Source organism: Sphaerulina musiva (assembly GCF_000320565.1).
Source record: "Sphaerulina musiva SO2202 unplaced genomic scaffold SEPMUscaffold_1, whole genome shotgun sequence".
Classification (NCBI taxonomy): Eukaryota; Fungi; Ascomycota; class Dothideomycetes; order Mycosphaerellales; family Mycosphaerellaceae; genus Sphaerulina; species Sphaerulina musiva.
The window spans coordinates 4,253,041-4,270,951 of NW_016017383.1; the positions used below are offsets into that span (position 1 = coordinate 4,253,041).

At 52.2% G+C, this 17,911-nt stretch overlaps 6 protein-coding genes across 6 annotated transcripts; 1 reads left to right on the top strand and 5 right to left on the bottom strand.

The window, feature by feature from the left end:
* Nucleotides 1-236: 236 nt before the first annotated feature.
* SEPMUDRAFT_130416 (histone-fold-containing protein) lies at nucleotides 237-1,389 on the bottom strand (the record flags this gene model as incomplete). The annotated part of the gene is made up of 4 exons (XM_016902357.1): nucleotides 1,168-1,389; nucleotides 1,003-1,100; nucleotides 810-928; nucleotides 237-727 (listed from the first exon to the last, which is right to left on the bottom strand). The coding sequence occupies exons 1-4, from the start codon at nucleotides 1,321-1,323 to the stop codon at nucleotides 237-239; spliced, it is 864 nt and encodes a 287-aa protein (XP_016765850.1). The 5' UTR covers nucleotides 1,324-1,389.
* A 244-nt stretch (nucleotides 1,390-1,633) lies between these two features.
* SEPMUDRAFT_146697 (uncharacterized protein) lies at nucleotides 1,634-3,974 on the top strand. Its single transcript, XM_016903804.1, has 2 exons — nucleotides 1,634-2,097; nucleotides 2,161-3,974. The coding sequence occupies exons 1-2, from the start codon at nucleotides 2,042-2,044 to the stop codon at nucleotides 3,176-3,178; spliced, it is 1,074 nt and encodes a 357-aa protein (XP_016765851.1). The 5' UTR covers nucleotides 1,634-2,041; the 3' UTR covers nucleotides 3,179-3,974.
* Nucleotides 3,975-5,286: 1,312 nt separating this feature from the next.
* SEPMUDRAFT_32793 (splicing factor) lies at nucleotides 5,287-5,697 on the bottom strand (the record flags this gene model as incomplete). The annotated part of the gene is made up of 2 exons (XM_016908508.1): nucleotides 5,287-5,558; nucleotides 5,673-5,697. The coding sequence occupies 2 exons, from the start codon at nucleotides 5,695-5,697 to the stop codon at nucleotides 5,287-5,289; spliced, it is 297 nt and encodes a 98-aa protein (XP_016765852.1).
* Nucleotides 5,698-6,132: 435 nt separating this feature from the next.
* Nucleotides 6,133-10,336, bottom strand: SEPMUDRAFT_146698 (Pkinase-domain-containing protein). Its single transcript, XM_016903805.1, has 3 exons — nucleotides 9,336-10,336; nucleotides 8,989-9,266; nucleotides 6,133-8,930 (listed from the first exon to the last, which is right to left on the bottom strand). The coding sequence occupies exons 2-3, from the start codon at nucleotides 9,163-9,165 to the stop codon at nucleotides 6,732-6,734; spliced, it is 2,376 nt and encodes a 791-aa protein (XP_016765853.1). The 5' UTR covers nucleotides 9,166-9,266; nucleotides 9,336-10,336; the 3' UTR covers nucleotides 6,133-6,731.
* Nucleotides 10,337-11,036: 700 nt separating this feature from the next.
* On the bottom strand, nucleotides 11,037-11,384 carry SEPMUDRAFT_113711 (uncharacterized protein; the record flags this gene model as incomplete). Its single annotated transcript, XM_016901048.1, has 1 exon — nucleotides 11,037-11,384. The coding sequence occupies one exon, from the start codon at nucleotides 11,382-11,384 to the stop codon at nucleotides 11,037-11,039; it is 348 nt and encodes a 115-aa protein (XP_016765854.1).
* A 3,600-nt stretch (nucleotides 11,385-14,984) lies between these two features.
* On the bottom strand, nucleotides 14,985-17,675 carry SEPMUDRAFT_146699 (uncharacterized protein). The gene has a single exon (XM_016903806.1). The coding sequence runs from the start codon at nucleotides 17,636-17,638 to the stop codon at nucleotides 15,044-15,046; it is 2,595 nt and encodes an 864-aa protein (XP_016765855.1). The 5' UTR covers nucleotides 17,639-17,675; the 3' UTR covers nucleotides 14,985-15,043.
* Nucleotides 17,676-17,911: the final 236 nt, after the last annotated feature.

Genomic DNA, 17,911 nt, shown 5'->3' on the forward strand with positions numbered 1-17,911 from the left:
CCTTACCCTGCCTTGCTACTACGGAGGTTGACTCCACCGGGCAGGAATTCGTTTGGGTGCTGTGCGTAAATGTGAAGATCAGGTAAGGAAGGTATGTGAGAAGGAAGCTTGGCATATCGCCACGAGAACCGTAACCCCATATGATGAAAACACGCCTGGCTATGCATCTCCTCTATAATACAGAAAGGGAGAGGAATCTCGCAAATCCTTTTTGAAGGGAGGGCGAAAGGAACCATCTAATCGCTGTCGGGATCGTCCAACGCTTCATCTCGCATGCCGCTGGCGTCTTCATCTTGCTCCTCCAAAGCATCCACCATCTGCTCGTCTTGCGACTCTTCTTCGTCCGCCACATCCTCATCCTCCGCACCATCCTCTCCTTCGTCTTCTTCCTGTTCGTGAGCATCTTGCTCATCGTCGTCTTCGTCGTTGTCGTCGTCCTCATCATCATTATCATCGTCATCATCATCTCTCATCTCCGCATCGGCCTTCGGTACTGCTGTGCCGTTCTCGCCTTTGAGCTTCTTGGTCGGTCTGCCCACGTTATTGTCATTGCCATTGGCAGATTTGGAGGCAGCACTTCCATTTGTTGCTGATGCGGGTGCTTCGCCATCTTTGGCGACTTCGGAGGTGTCGCCTTCGCCAGGTTCCTTCTCCGCAGCAGCATCTTTGTCCGCCTTGACTTTTCGCCGATACGTGTTGCGCTTGTCACACTGCATCTCGTTGTATTCTGTTTATTGTCAGCATATCTTGTTCTTTTGCCAAGGTGCCCCATCATGTGCGAATCCTGTGCTTGCAGCTGGGATACATACTTTTCAGCTCGGCGTCCAGGCGTGGCAGAAAACTCTCGTATTCTGAATCTTTGAGAGCTGCCATAACATCTTGCGGCGCTATTGTCTTCTTGCCGGCAGCTTGTGCATTATCATTCGAGCTTAGAAGCTGTTAGCTTTGCCGGCATGGTTTGTGGTCTATGTCGACGACAGAGGAGTTCGACTCGCAACATACTTGGAGGCAATGAAATTCACAAACACTGTGGCGCTCTTATGCAGTGCCAGTAGTGCATCTTTGTGTATTTGCGTATTGGCCGGAAGAACTCCCTTTGCCTAGTCATCCGTGGTCAGCATAGTGTGTAAGTAGGGCAGGGGAGAATGAGGCTCAACATCAACCTACTAATCGAGCAACCATCGACTTGGGCAGCGACAAGTCCTCCACGCTGAAGCCTTCCTTTTCTCTGCTGCTGGCTTTGGTTGCTGCAGCTGGAGTGCCTTCGGAAACCTCCTCTGGCCCATTCGAAGCCGTCGACACGTTCGACTTTCGTCCTGGCATGGTCGCGGTCACACGCAGAGTCGGATTCACTTGAAGCTGAAGATGCAGTCGCACGTGGCACTTCAGATGAGATGGGACGACTGGTGTGCTGCGTTGATTAAGCACTCTTGCACAGTACTACAGGGAGACGTGGGTCGTGTGTACTTCGCGTTTGCGGCAGCCTTGCAGATGCCGCTCTCCCGCACTCGCATCGCCTTCACACTCACACACCTTTTCGTTCTTGCACTCCAGAACTTCCCGCCACCACCACTTCTCGTACATCATCACCAACCCGATCTCGTTTCCTCACACAGCACTCATCAAGCACCACATCACACTACAACAGTATAGAATTGCATACCTCATGTCCGCAACTTCCGGTCCATGTCAATTCTACTCCAGATGTCATCGCAGGGAGTAGTCCGCTGACTCCGCTCAAGGAAGCACAGGAGTGCCCTGCAAGGAGCACATGCTCACCAAGTGCCTGAACTCTGCCACGATGATTGACCAAAACTGACCTCACAGCTATTGCCAAATCTCCCCGCCCGCACTGCTTGGGCAGGATACAGGATGTTTTGGCCTGCCTATAGGCGTGAGATGTCCCACGCGCCCTGCAGACTGCAGAGACAGGAATGGGAGTACAAGACAGGCTGGTTGTCTGGTACCCTAGCTCCCTAGTTAGACACACTACAAACAGCATGTCGGTCGATAAAGTCAATTCGACACCTTTTGATTTAATATGATCATGTACAGGAGCATCAACGATCAACAGCGCACGATTCTTGCGGATTGCAGGTCAGTAAGAAACAAGTATATGGCATTCTATGCTACATCCTTCTCACAGACATTTTCCCCAAGCAACATGGAGAACTTCATCTCGCGCCAAGGTCAAAGGCGGAGATTGCCTACTAGCATACAGGAACGGCGCGACCACCGCAAACACCCTTTCAGGCCTGCCCTTGTCAAGAAGGAGGATATTCGAGCGTTCGAGCAACCTGCCTCCGCTGAGCACCGAACTAATCTCCAAACGACCTTCTGGCTGCAAAAAGCATTGGCAGATCTTCCTCAATCTCACCCAAGTCAACGTGTTCTTGAAGAGCGGCTGCGCAGCGAACCCACGACACCAATTGGCTCGTCATTGCCACCGTTTCCACTGTTGAAAGCTAGAACCAGACCCTATACCTTTCTCGATCTGCCTCGCGAGATTCGAAATACCATCTACAAGTACACTGCTTCTGCGCAAGAGCCCGTCTCGCCAGTCCTAGACACGTGTGATCAACCTCGCCGGACTGAACGGCAAGTCAAAACAACAAGTAGCACCGGCCTTCCCGTATTGGAGGAAGTGTTCCCTGGTCTGAAGCCAGAACTGGACGCCATGCTGCCGACTTTCTACCGCTCTAATACGTTTCAATTTGACCTGCGATCCGACAAAGGGTGCAACTTGCTTCGTCGTTGGATCAGAGAAAAGGGAGACGAAGCTTCAGGCGCGAGGAAAATCCGCCTCAAACACTGGACGTGGTGGTTTAATGACTCCGGCGAATGGGAATGTGCCGCCGACGAGACTATCCTGGCTCTTCTGCCCACCGGCTTTGTGGAGCTGAAGAGGCTCGCTCAGCTTCCAGGAGGCTGTTCGTGCGGGATGGAAGAGTTCCTGGGTTCGCACTGTCCTGACTGGAAGATCAATAAACTATGGTCTCTCACCGATTTCGTTAAAGCGGTACGCGAAGATGAAGAGCTGCTCATTCAAGCACTCGTCAAGTTTCTCGAAATTGTCCAACAGCACGATGACAACTTCCACCTGTGGCGCGAGAATCCCACGCCCTGTCAACAATGCGGCAAACAAATGATGTTGCTGCGGTCTCTGGACACAGCATGATATGGTGCCGATCAGGGGAAGGCTGTCGCTCTTATGCTTGTTCAGCCCATTCAGAGCATGTGGTGGATGTTCGAGTCTCGCAAACATAACCGTCTCGTATAACAACCGTTGGTGCACTTCGTATCGATATATGGATCGCCAGCAGACAGTTGGCCTCACATCGGGTCCAGTCAGTCACGTTCAGAGTCCACGAACGTCCAGATCTAATGAAAACAACCTTGCGCAAGTCACTGGAGAAGATTGCCCGCAAAACCAGAAATTCTGGAGGAAAGTGCCGGAACGAAGGACTTACCTCAGAGGCAAGAAGGAAATGAGAGATGGCTCACTCACGAGCGACCACGCCAAGAAAAAGAACAAGACCTTTGCCTGATGTCGCGCACGCTGCCGACCGAGCAGCTTACCCGTCCCGTACAACAGTGAAGTTCTGGTGTGGTCCAGTGGAGGCAATCCGAAGAAATTCCAGTCTGGCAGAGACAAGTCTTACGTGCCCATTGAAAAGGCGCATCGAGGCGCTGGATGGGAGACACAAGAGGCGTTGGCGATACGAGAAATCCATCCAGGGAGTGAAGCGTGCCCTCCTAAAAAAAAACAAAAGTTATATTTATCCTTGTGGCGGTGCATGCAGCACGTAGCGCTACTAATGTTGTTTCTTTTTTCGCTCGCGAGTCCCGACTTGAGTTTGAATGAGAATGGTTTACACAACAAACAATGGTACAACTTTGGTAGTGTGTTAGTGTGTTATGAGGTCCATGTAATTCGAGGTTCTTAGCGGGCTGTACTATCTATCTATCATACGTCGTCTTGATCTTCTTCCTCTTCTTCTGCAATGTATTATTCAGCCTACCTATATTACCATGTACTTCCCTCTTCGTATAAACCAGATAGATGTAGCTGTAGAATTCATCCCTCTTTCCAACCCTAGGTACCTTCCCCAATTCTTCGTTTTTTTCCCTTTTTCCTGTTGCAGATAAGTAAGGTACCTTATACAGAACATACTCGGCTTTCCGAAGTATTCGAACCATTCGAGTTGTTCGAGTCGAAGATGAATAAGCGAATGAATAAGAATGATAATAATAAATAAATAAGCTGCTTGTGCAGATTTGACAAGGTAAAGAGGTAAAGGTAAAGAGGTAAAGGCAACCTCAACAGCACCATCGACAGTGATGAGAATGCGAATGAGACTACTGAAATTGAACAGCCCGCAAAAGAAGGAAGGAAAAGAAGGGAAGAGGAAATCCAGTCCAAGCTTTTGTGGGAGATGTGGAAGAGGGGAAAAAGGATGAAGATAGAAATGAAAGTGTTGAGAGAGAGAGAGAGAGAGAGAGAGAGAGAGAGAGATGTGGACTGACGATCGATTCGGTCATATAACGCACGCAGGTGGCAGGACTGTCGTCGGGATGGGTTGAGAAGCCCTGGGATAGTGGACGCGATTCGGGAGCGAAGACTTCTTTGACGACGGCCGCAGTTCTACTCCATCTAGACGCAATTCTTAGTAACCTCGTAAGTCGTCTACGTGTGTGTGTGTGTGTGAGAGAGAGAGTCCCCTAAGGGAAATTAACGAGAATTTCACTGTTCTTTTCTTTTTGCATCCGAGACAGCGGCTCCTCCGTAAAGAGAAGGAAGGGTCAAACAAGAGGTTCATTCGCAGCTCGATCATAGGAGGTAGGGCAGAGAAAATCCCGTGGTCGGTGATGGCGATTTTTTTCCAATAGTCTTGAGAGCTGTGTCAATACCATAGCCCGTAAGGGATACGTGATTTCGCATACATACTGTTTCCGCTTTCTTCTTGTTCCGAACCTGGTCCTCTCTTTGCCTGCCTCGCTCGCTCCCTACATCCTTCCCGGCTTTCTTTCCCATTCCCTTGTGCCGGTACCTGAACTGGAGAGGCAGTCGCCGGCTTCTGTTCTGAAGCGGTTCGCAGTACCGGAGGACAGTCATGCGATGGTCGCTCACTGGCTACCAATGGCGCAGGAGCCTCGTGTGCCCTTCACTCCAGCATAACAGCCTGCCAGAAGACCTCTTTCCACACTTTCACAACCCATTTTTGGGACCTTTGTCCGTTGGCATCCATCCATACCTGCCACCTTTCCAATCCTCGTCGTCGTCCCTCACACATGTTTCGTGGACCCAATCTCCGCGCCTCTGACTTTGGTCCAATCGATCGACGCGTCAAGCTCTTCATCCACCAAACCGCACACCACCACATTATCTCCTCTCACCATGAACAAGCCTCGAGCTTCCTCTTCGCTCGCCTCGTCATCGTCCGGACTTCGGATGATTCTCTCGACGCAGCCTTCGAGCGCGAGATTGGTGACTTGGTCGCACGAGATGAGCTTGCCGACCATGCAGCGGCCGTCGACGAGGATGAGACAGACTTTTTCTATGGGGAGAAGAAGAAGAAGGAACGTGTTAGCTGATGAATGACTGTGAGGATGTAGGTAGGAAAAGTGTGAGCAGCTGAAGGGGAGAGCGAGAGGAGGATGGAGAAGCTTACTGTTCAGGTAACTGTTCAGAGACATGATGCTGGCTAGCAGGTAGGGCGCGACCCGACCGAATGCAAAGTGAAAGATGTGTACTCCAGTACTGTAGAAAGCAGTGAAGAATGTTTTGCTGATGTCTCGAGTATGCGCCTAGCCCAGCTTGAGTTGAGGGCTGTGATGCGCGTGACTCCAGTACCAAGAAACATGTAGGTGGAGGTGGGTGGTGGTGTAGTGAATTGTCACATTGAGAAAGTGGCAGCTGAAGTTCCCCAGACAGTCAAAAGTAGTAGTCGCATCTCCAGCCAGCACGTGCAAGGTGTCGAATACCACCACCCAATGCAAACTACCTCCTACGCCTTGCCCGGTACGAGTAGAGTAAACAAGCGTACGGGCCGCTCATCAATCGACGAGAGAAGCATCGCATGATGGAGAGAATCACATGGGTGAGAATCACATGAGTGAGATACACACGATATCAATGCTATTTCTCGGGCTATTCTAAACATATGAGCCTTGCGACCTTGCGCGAAATTGCAAAAAACTATCGAGCAGGTCTGATTAGACATTCACTCTTGGGGGTATCAGCAGTGTCCACTCGAACATGTGCGGCAGAGAAACCCATTCTCGGTCCTCTAATTTGTAACGCAGCGAAAGTCAAAACAAAGACGCCTCCGGAAATTTTGTTACAATCCCCTCCCTCTTACACTCGCTCGCTACCCTGTCTCTCCAAAGACAATCGAGGTACGAAGGTGTATATCTGATGCAAAGGAAAGAATGTCGCTCTGATCGAGCTCGTAGTAGATGTTGACGCAACATGATCAAATCAAGATCCTGTACAGATGTTGCAATGTGATGTAAAATTCGTGTTGCGCTTTTGGTACGCCGACACGTCTTGGCCCTGTACCCACTCAGAGATGCTGGAACGCCAGATTACCGAAGAGATGATGCTGATGCCGTGCTTGGGTCCAGCCAATCGAGTATAACACCATGCGCCGGTGCTATGCGTAGAAGCAGATATAAACATAGGAAAAAAGTGGGCAGTGACTGCATTGCCAGACGCCTTCATCAACCGTCTACCGGAAAGAGGCTTGGGTGGCGAAGATGCTTGCTGCTACGCCTGATGCCCAGTCGTTCTCGTCATAGGGCGGAGTGGGCCATTGTGGGTTTACGACTGCCTTCTCCTGTTGTCGCATGGGAGGAATGTTGACGGGCTTCGAAGGCGTGGAGTCGTTTGTGACATAATCCACAGCCATCTGATCCTTCGAGTGGGAGGGCGTGAGGTAAGGCACGTTGTACGTGGGCTCAGAGGTGACGTGTGGCAGCAGTGGACGCGCGGATGGTGCGACGCCATGGTCGAGCCGAGTCACGGCACGATGAGCAGAAGCGAGCGCCTCGTCGAGCAGCTCGTCCTCTTCGCAAGGAGCCTCGTACCTGACGTTGCCAGGTGCTGGCTTGACAGGTCGGCGAGAGCGCACAGAGGCTGTTTGTTCTTCTTTGCCATACGGCAGAGAGTGATGTCGCTTCAGGGTCGGATTGCTGGCCATCCTGACCGGGGGCTTGGGTTGTGAAGGTGCCGCACTTGCAGCGGCATCAAGGCTATACCTCACATTCTGCAGGGCGCGGTCTAATTCAGCGAAGTTCGGATCCACGGAGGGATCCGCTGCATTGGGAGCAATTGCTTGGGGCTCTGGCTGCATGGACTGCCTGTTAGTCGTCCACGGCGCGCAGCCGACATTGGCCTCCATGTCGTCTGGCGTGGGTGATGTCGGGCCGGTGGGTTTACCAGAGAAACGTCGAGCACGTTTTCGTAGATGAGAGAAGAAGCTTTCTCTTTGGCTGCCTGTTGGTGATTTGAGACCACTGTTGCCGTTCAAAGCACGCTCAGCTTCTTGCCGATGGATCTCGGCGTAGTGGTTGCCTTGAGAGTTAACAGACAATTGCCTGCCAATCTTCTTGCCCGGTCGCTCATCCGGCTGCTCTGTGCGAGATACATTGGCCTGCGCCACAGACTCGTCGCGCAATGGGGAAATCGGCCGAATGGAGGGCAGGATTGGTATTGGAGCCGCATTGGACACACCGTTTGCCCATGTAGCACGCTTCGTGGGGTTCGGGCGGCCCTTCTCCACAGCGGCAGAGGTATCCGATGTGTTGGCCTGCAATGGAGTAGGCCGTGGTGACTCTTTGTTGGACGCCTGGGGATACTCAGGCACGGGTGGTGCTGACGAATCGCGAGGGCCAAGGGACTTTCGGAACCATGACGAGGTCTTGGTGGTCAGCGATGGTACGCTATCAGTTGAGTCGGTGGCGCCCAGATGAGTAGAGCTCTTTCGTCCGAGAGCCTTCTGCGCAGCAGCGCTCTTGGGTCGTAACGGGTCGAGCGCGTCCTGGAAAAACACGTGCTCGAGCGCTTGTCGCGATGTCGGTCGAACCTTGGGATCCCACATCAAGCACCATGTCACGAAATGGGCGAGGCTCGCAGGCCAGTGCGGAGCCGGAAGCACCGTCTCCAGTGAGTGAGGTGCCATCTTTGGGAAGGAGAAACCCAACTTCTGGGCGAGCTTGATCCCTTCCTTCCACTCGCCACCTCCCACTTTGTGTCCATGCTTATTCACCCAGCTGCCGGGGCTTCCCATAATCTCGCATACCCTCCACACCTGGTCGACTTCATTGCCGCCAGGGAAGAGAGGCTTCAGTGTCGCGATCTCGACGGCCATGGCACCCACAGCCCAGATATCGACCGGTGCGGAGTACTCGCCCGCTCGGAGGAGCACTTCAGGGGCCCGATACCATCGAGTCGAAACGTAAGTCGTATATGGTACGCGCGAGTGAGTTTCTCTCGCCAGGCCAAAGTCTGCAATCTTGATAGAGTAGGCTGGCGGTGTGGACGGTGGTGTCACGAGGGACGAATAGCGTTTGAACGTACTCCCCGAGTCAGGAGCAGATGTCGATACCAAGATATTTTCGGGTTTGATGTCGCGGTGAAAGAAACTGTGATCATGGATGTGCTCCAGGCCACCGAGAATCTGAAACAGTATGCTCTTTACGCTACTGCAGTCCAGTGGCTTGTGATCTCTGGCCTTCATTAGCTGGTACAGGTTGCCGTCCATATATTCCATAGCAATGTGAAGCTTTTTGCTCAACGGATCCAGGAAGATGTCGTAAGCCGGTACCAGATGAGGGTGATTGGGGAGTGATCTCAGGAAGATGACTTCTCGCAGTTCCATGCATTGTGCAAAGTTCTCGAAAGTCTTCTTCATCGTCTTGATCGCCACCTGTTGTACATGTTAACGTGGGCACACATTGGGGGAGCACGCGTGCCATCGAGCTTACCAGAGTGCCTCGTCGGACGATGTGTGCGCCTGCGCTTCTCGTCCTGCCCAAGGTGACACTGCCGAAGCTGCCGTCGCCGATGTCTTTCAAGATCTCGAACTTGTCTTCAAGGCACACGGCAGTCTGCGAACTGCTTGACCAGCCGCGGTACGACGACATATCGTACGCGACGGTCATGATTGCCTTGATGGCCTCTATGATCGAGGCTAGTGCTCAAGAAGTTGTGAAAGACTATGGCAACATGTAGCATGCAAGCTTTCACTGTTGTTTCTTGGAGTCTACACAGGTTAGCATGATCAGTGATACGTTACACCGACGGTAAAGAGTGGTGGTACAGATGCACTTACGGTTCGATGAGGAGTATCGGTAGACGACAAGTCAGAAGCAGTTTGTGTGGATTACAGACCGTCAAGGCCAGTGATTAGGGATTAGGTTGTATCGGTAGGTCGACTGTAGCAGTAGGTGGAGTTGGATAGAGATGGTAGAGCAACCAAGGGACTGGAGGTAGTGTGTTCAGGGTCCGGGACGAGCGTCAAGTGGGATGTAAAGGAATGTGTATAGACGGCGATGCCCTTTCAAAGGTTGATGTCGTTGTGATCGTGCACGAGAGAAGGGAGGTCCAGTGCAACGGGGAGCGGAAGGGGCACCCGGAAGGTTGTTGCCCCGTTAGGAGAGACGATCAGGACAAGCAGTGCCGGGATAGCGCAGGCGTGTGGCTTGACTACTGCTCGGATTCTCAGTGGGTCCTCTCGAAGGCGATGACTCTGCTGATGATGATGAGACAGGTCGATGCTTTTTCGCATCAGGATGCAGGATGCGCAGAAAGGAGGTCGGTTATTGTCGAGGGGGGGAATGGTAGAGTAGTGCCTCGAGCCGGACGGAACGGGGCGTGGGTACGAACTAGTCGGATGAGCAGTTTGATGAATTTGAGATGATGATGATGATGGATGGGGAGCACGCGTGGAGAAGCGCAGAGCCAAGAAAGCGTCCGTTTGTCGAGGCTACCTCCTAGTGTCGAGTGTATGTGTGTGTGACTGAGTGGACGCGTTCGTGTGTGCGGGCGACGGGCGTGTTATTTTGTCGAGGAGCAGCAGACGAGGGGATGCTGGCGAGACAAGGCAGCCGGGCCTTGTGTTAATCAAGCGCGGTGTATTGAGTGAGACAGAATGTGCAGGGTTGGCGTAATTGAAAGATATGAGAGGGAGAACGGTCAGTGCCCGATTCCAGAAGGTTTGTGCACAGGCGACGGAAAAGACACGCCAGAGAGAACGAGTCGGGGGTCGTCGTGCCAGCGCAGCTAGTGCAGCAGCAACAGCATCAGTAGCCGGAGGAGGTGGAGGGAGAGGAGGAGGAGGAGGAGGAGTTGGAGGGAGAGGAGGGAGAGGACGGAAGAGGGAGGATGAGGTTGTCAGTCCTCGGAGTGTACGCAATCAGGTGTGTGTGTGTGAGCCTGTGTGAGCGTCGCGAGGAACAACTCGTGCCAGCCTCTCACATCAGAAAGAAGCCAGAGGCCTGAAGGAGACCGGACTCAAGAGGAACCTGAGCGCCCCCCTGGGAAGTGCACTAATCCGAGGCGTGACGTGGGATTTGTCGACGACTCTTCTCGCGAGGTGCACGGTCTATAGAAAGTGCGGCGCCGATTCGCCAGGCCATAGGACAAACGTGCGACGTGCAGATGCCTTGCTGGGGTCGAGTGGAAAACAAGCAGCGCGACGGGGAAAAAAGTGCTGCCTGCACGATGTCGTGGTGGATGTGGATGTTGTTGTTGTTGTTGTTTGTTGTTTTGCTGCTCACGTTTTTACGGTGCCTGTGAGAACTACCTGTATGTACTAGGAGGTACTGCAGCCGCTTGAGCAGCTTGCAATCCAGCTCACCTCAAATGACAGGCCACGTTTGATGAGCTGAGCTGCATCAATAAGCTACGGTACCTTAGGTACATGTAGGTACATCCAGCAGTAACCTGTCTCTCCGGCGCGCGGGAGCATCCCTCCGCCGCTGCCCGATCCTGTTTATAGCTCTCGGACACGCCAAACACATCATCACTTGCATCAGCAGCAGCAGCAGTTGGCAGCAGCAGCAACAACATCGAACACGCCTCCGGGAACTGTCAAGTGTATACGTCGTCGTAGAGAAGTGTCCAGTGTCAGATCGCCGACGCCGACGGCGCCTGACAGGCCTGACAGCACCGCATTCGATCGCGTCAATTTCGCGTTTGCAAGGCGCGCGTCCGTTGTGATGGGTGTTGCCGTCGGGTGATGGGTGGGCTCGTTCACCAGGCCACAGGCTGCTGCCATGCCATGCTCATCCCCATGTTCGGGGGTTGGTGAGGCGATGACTACAGGTACAGTGAGAGGTACTGTACCTCTGAGAGGCTCTGATGAGAATGGTAAGCTCATGGCTGCCTGCGACTTGATTCGTGAACACGACACACACGCGACCAGGCACCGACTATTCTGGTTTCATCATCGTAATAATAGATGAACAAATGTATGAAAGGCAAGGTACCTGTATTGTTATCCTCCGTCAACAGATCCCACGAGACCATTCGACGCAAAAGTGCATCTTCAATTTCATCTTCATACCCTACAGTGCCTACACCCTACACCCAGCTAACTTCCGCGGTCATATCTCGCGTCTGGTCGCCAAAGCATCGCCATCATCATTCCCAAACTCTCGTGACCCTCTCTGGGAGCCTCGATTTCGAAACGGCGCTGTGGCGCACTGACTCAGGTCATCAGCGGGCGGCAGACGTAGCTTTTTGCCGACATCTCCCCCTGAAAATCGCCCAAAGTCAACCCATTCCCGGCTCAGCGGGTCAAAACTTAGACCTGAACCGGACTGCCATGCTTTTTGGTGTGTGTGCGCGTGTCCAGTACCACTGTACCTCCTACCAGTGTGACTGTGCCTTGGTTTTTCTGTCCTGCCGCTTTTGCACGACAGGAACCCAGCGGGCCAGCGGCAATGCAACACCTGGCTTTCTCACAGAGTCATCACCCCAAACACACATCGACGCCCACGCCTTTGCTTTTGCAGAGAGAGGGACTGGGAGAGAGACAGAGAATTGCTTTTTGTGTAGAGAGACTTGTTTTCTTGTTTTTTCCTCCTCAATTGTCATCCATTGCGTATTTGCCGTCGGTCATGACTGGGAGCCTGCCCCTCTCCTCCCTCCTTCCCTCCCATCTGGAGTCTGACCATGGCAAGACATGCGCGTCGACTGCGTAGTCCTGCAAGGCTGAAACGCAGAAGTACCGAGATTGTGGGCAACTGCTCTCGTGTCGCTCGCTCACGGCCACCGAACGCGCCTAGTCCACAGCGAGATGAGGGACTAATAAACCCCCCTCTACACCAACTCTAGGTACATGATTGCCTGCGCGGTCTCGACCACCACGCCTGGACTGCCTTCATCACCGTTCACTCACTTTTTCTCAACATCACCGTGCTTTGCGAGATCTTCCCCATTCTTCATTAGAATCTTATCGCCTTCGCTTTGGCCTAACTGTGGCAAAATAATCTTAATAATAGATGATGTTTACCGAGTCACCAACTCAACTTCCCCCCCATGCATCTCCTATTTCCCGGCCCACCATTTTTTCGGCTAGCAGAAAGAACTATTGTATAGCGTGCAATCATTGCTCCGAACGGCCGGGGATCGAGGACAGCAAGTCTTTTGCTCCCAACAAGCTGCCTTGCTGCTGCTACGATGTTCACTGATTAACGTAGCCTTGTGCTTGCCAGCAGACGTGCCGGAGAACTAAAAACCTGATGATACGCCTACGCGCAATGGGCTTCCCGGCTTGCATACATACCTGACCTAGGTACCTGGAATTCCTGGAGTCTGGAGATTCGATAAGGTGCAGATGAGTTAGAGCATGCATAGCTACGCCGAGCAATGATAATGCAAGTACCCGGCGATTTTGTCGTCGACCGTATCACAAATCGGATGTCTGAGTTCTGCCATCTGACTGACCATCACCACCTCAGCCGTACTCTCCATCATCCGATCCGTTCGACGAAGACCATTAAAAGAAGACATTCACAGCTTTCGTTGCCATGTACCTACCCACACTCTCCACTTCATCCGTACCTCCTAGTCAGATGATCCAACCAGACTCCCGAGTACCGTAGTTCTCATACTGGTAGGCATGATCACCACACGCCCAGCACGAGCGCTGCTGCGCCAGCAATAGTTCGTCTCGTCTCGTCCTTGTTGGCTGGACTCCTTGCATAAAAATGTAAGGTAAGGTACAGTAGTAGTCGTCACAAATCCGACACGGGGTCGCGTCGAAATTCTACCGATATAATTTAAATTGCCGGCTCATTAACCACGCGAAGATCAAGCAGCAGCATCTCTTTTTTATTTTCCCTTTTTTTTCGCCGCCGCCGACTACCTTACCCAGTGCGACAGGACGTCTAGGTACTGTACAGGTACGGTTCCCCCCAAGGACCCTTGTGTGCTTGAGTGTGTGTCTGTGTTACAGTGTAACATAGCTAGGTAGGTCAGGTATGGTATCCATTTCATTTGTTTCGAACAAGGGCTAAAAAAGCACCAAATACCAAACACCAAAATGGTAGGCTGGGCAGGCTTGGGAGTGATCGTGCCTGCCTGCCTGGCAACCGAGTCCAGGGCGCGGGTAACCTCTTCCTCGGGAGGGGGAGGTAGGTACAGTACGGTTCCCGATGAGCTGGACTTGGGTGGTGCGACTGCAATACATGTACCTGGTACATTAGGTGTATGTAGGTAATGAATCCACTTGGGTGGTGCCCGATGTTCATCACACGATTCACGCACTCCAGCTTCTTCTCTTCAGCCTGTTTATCCCGTTCGCTTTTCGATACTAGGAGGTGTACTGTACCTACATACCTTACTGCCACTATTGATTATTGATTGAGAACTTCATCAGCATACCTTAGGTAGTACTAAGCCCCTATCGAGGGACCTAAAGAATCCGAACTGCAGGTGGCATCTCCTGTATCTCCTAGTAGGTAGTAGTAATCTTTGCCACTTCTCGGAAAAACATCACATCTTCCCCCAAGATGCAGACAAAGTACATGTATTCCGTCCAGTACTAGGTACCATGCACTGTTTACGATACAGCTCCCAATTTGGGCAAATGTCTACTCTCCTCTCGAACGAAACCTAGACTTCTTTCAAACTGCATGTACCTACTGTACAGGAGGTGTTACATCTACATGATACGAGTCTACCTCAAGTATGTACCTAGGTGCCCAATCTCTAACGCTCGTAAAAAAGAAATGGTGTTCATATCCCAAGGTATCCATCTAATAAGCGAAGTTAGAGCTCGTGTCCTTTTTTACTTCATACAAGCTTACACATAAGGTACCTACCTAGGTATCTACCTTATGCTCCAAAAGGTATTTCAGATACTACACTTGTTTGGACTCGAAATCTCGTCGGAAACTCCTTTGCTTACCTACCAGGTAGGTAGGTACCTTACCTACACGAGGTAGATATTTATTCAAAGACTTTACCTAGGTTGCTACCTATCTTACCTAACTTAGGAGGAACAAAGGTTACCGATTGATTGCATGTGGCTCTAAGAACCTGCCCTATTTCATCTCATCTCATCTCATTTTTTCAGCAGAGTAGACTTGAGTCGAAAGTGGAATCGTGATATAAGGTATCTGTATGTAGGAACAATGAAACGACAACTAAGGTGGGAGATGAAATTCTAGTCAGTCAGATACCCTTTCAATACCGTACCGTACCTACCTACCTAGTATTTTCCAATTTCGAAGGGGAAAAATCAGGTATAGACAGTGGCTTTGCTTGACTATATGTCTCCTCCTGCTCGTGATCTTTCATTCTTCTTCCCCAGGCATCCATTTACTTACCTTGCGTCTAGATTCCAAGTGGAGGGCGAACTGTTTGCAACAGAACCAATACCTTTTTTTTGCAGCTGCTGCATGAAGAATAGCAATACAAGACCCATGCACAAAGAGCAGAAAAGCAGAAGGGAGGTAGAGCATAACTTCCACACGTATTCAGAAAGATAGATAAGGTATATATATATGTGTAGATCAACGGAATGACCAATCAACCACCGACCTTCGTCTCAACAAGTTCCTTGTAAATCCTCTTCAGCTCCACCACATCCCCCTTCAACTCTTCCACCTCTTCCTCCCTCTCCCCCAACATCTCTAGACTCGCCTCATATCTCTTCTTCAAGGTACTCATTTCCTCTCCGTCCACCTCCTGCTTCCTCGAACTTTCCACCTCCCTCATGAGCCCCACAACTTCATCCCGAGCTTCATCTCTTTGTTGCTTCAAACGCTCCAACTCATCCTTGAAACTCGCCTTCTCGCTTTCCAGTTTTCTCACCAGAGAACTCATCCTTTCCACTAGTTGTACTGAAGGTCCCGCACCCGGTCCAGCCGTAGAATCCGAGACGAGATCGGCCATGGTGTGTTGGGGTGAGTTACTATCGTTGCCTACTCCTCCTACTTCACTGAGTCTGTCGATAATCCCAATCGAGGGTGTAGGGGGCATGTCGTTACCAGACTGCGGTTGGAACGACGAGAGCATCATGGACTCACGCCTACTGATGGATGGCGAGGCTTCTGTTGGAGTCCCGATTCCATTGCCGCCACTTCGCGCGGAATATGAAGTGGAGTGCTGAAGCGTCATGGGGGATCGACGATGGGCACTCGATGGACGTTGGTATTGATCAATGTGCAGGGTAGAGAGATCATGAGAGGCAATGCGGGAGAGATTCTTGCCACGGAAACTGGTAATGTCGGACATTTTGCGCGATTGAGACGCTGTCGGGGACTGCACACTTCCGCCGTACTGTGAAGAGCTCTGCAATTCTTTTCGTAGCTTGAGCCTTTCTTCCTCCAGTCGCGAGGCAAGCTCAGCTTCCCATGTATTGCGCTGGCGGTCCAAATCAATCCTCGCCTCGGCTTGGGCTGTTTCCGCTTGCTCCAGCTTATCTTGGAGGGCGCTGATCTGTTTTTGCTGGGATGCGATTTCCTGCGTGAGACTTTGGATTTTGTCCATGGCGCCTTCAAGCTCTTCTTCGGCTTTCCTTGACTTCACTCCCGCATCGCGTGCTCTCTTCCTGACATCGGTCTCTCGCTTTGTAGCCTCGTCCCTTTCTCTTTCGAGAGCGGCGACCCTGGCGTTCAGAGATCCTTCAATGGTCTCCCAATTGCCTTTGGCCAACGCATACTGCTGCTGCAAACTCTCGACTTGCCTCACAAGCTTGATACTGCCTTCACCGTCGTTGCTTCCAGAGGTCGTGCTAGCTTCCTCCGCTCTTGCACGCATGGCTTCCAGCCTCGACTCCAGACCCGACACTTCGCTCTTGAACTCGAGCTCTCGCACGCTGAAACGTTCCTGCTGCCGCTCGGCTTCCTCGCGTAGCTTTTTGGTCTCTGATGCAGCGCGGTCCAAAGCTAGCTTCTTTTCGATTTGTGCATCCTCCAGCTCGTTCTGAAGATCAGCTATCTTTCGCTTGTCAACTTCTGATGCCTTGTTCACTGCGCTTTTCTCTGCAGCAGCAGCTCTTTCATTGGCTTCCTTCAGCTGCGTCGTAAGGCTTCGTATCAGCTCGGCAGCGTTCTCACGATCTACCCGCAACTCATCGACTTGAGATTCAATGATGGCCATCTGCTTCATCTTCTCGCCAGCCTGTCGTTCGGCACTCTCTGCCTTCCGTAGCCTCATTTTCAGTTCCAACTCAGACCTCTCCGCACGTTCGAACTTTTTCTTGAGGTCCACCGTGGCCTTGTCATCTTCTGTAGTTTTGGCCCGCAACTTCTTGATAGTCTGCAACTGCTTCAGCTCGTTCTTGCTCAGCTTTTCACCCTCCTCCATCAGCAATGCAATCTTCTCGTCCTTCTCAGCTAGCTGCTTCTCCAGGCTCGTGCTACTAGGAGCAGCATTCGCCTTCTTTGCGGCTGCCACAGTCTCCTTGGCTAGATAGGTGAGCTTAGCTTGTAGAGCATCGATCCGTTCCATGTAGGCCTGAATTTCCTCCTTCGTCTGGTCGGCCGCACTATCGCTGGGGGTGTGAGTGCCATTGGGAGCATCTAACGACGGCCTGGAGGAAGCCAAGTCGACAGAGGGTCGCGAGCCATCACCCGACAATCGAGCAGGGTTGAGGGGTAGTGTGGAAGCTGCCAGAGAGAGTGGTTGGTCATCCACCACAGCACCACCTGTCACTTCCTCGCTGTTGAGGGGTACATTGTCTGACTTGTCAACAACCTCCGGAAGCGCCGATCCCTCTGCTTGGACTGCTATGTCAGGCACAGATCCGAGAACGTCTTCAGCACGCCGCGATTCTTCACTTGGCCTGGGACTGTCATTCGCAGGTGTTGCAGGTCTCGATGTCTTTAACGCGGTCGCTTTGGCTAATCGCTCTGCCAGTCGGTCGTTGACTCGCGTTCTTGAAGCATCTCGCGATGGAGGAGCCGCGCCATTCGCAGCGAGCTTGTTGGAGCTGGTGGAGACGGCGGCGGCGGTGGTGGCGGAAGAGGACGTGTTTGTCTTTGACTGGGCGGCGGCGCGTGCTTCCTGGGCGGCAGAAGCCTGCTGCTCATCGGCGAGCAGAGTGTCCAGACGGTTCTCGAGATTGGAGAGGAGGTTGCCCGCCAGCGAGCCCCAGCCCTTCTTTGGCGGCGCACTCATCGTCGTGATTCCTGCGATGCATAGAGAGTGAGATGAGGTCAATTAATGGAAGTGAAGAGAGAGCACAAGCCAAGCACATGACAGACACCTGGAGCTTGTTCTACTAGTCTACTTCTACCATCTGAGCGGCAACCATCTTTGGAATACATGTACATCTGCTCTCCTTGACGCACACAGGAGGAAGCATGTCATACTACGCGTCGACACCTCCGCCTCCGCCGCCCAAGCAGCAGTCGGGACCTGGCACCCCGTTGGGACAAGGCGGAGCGCCGC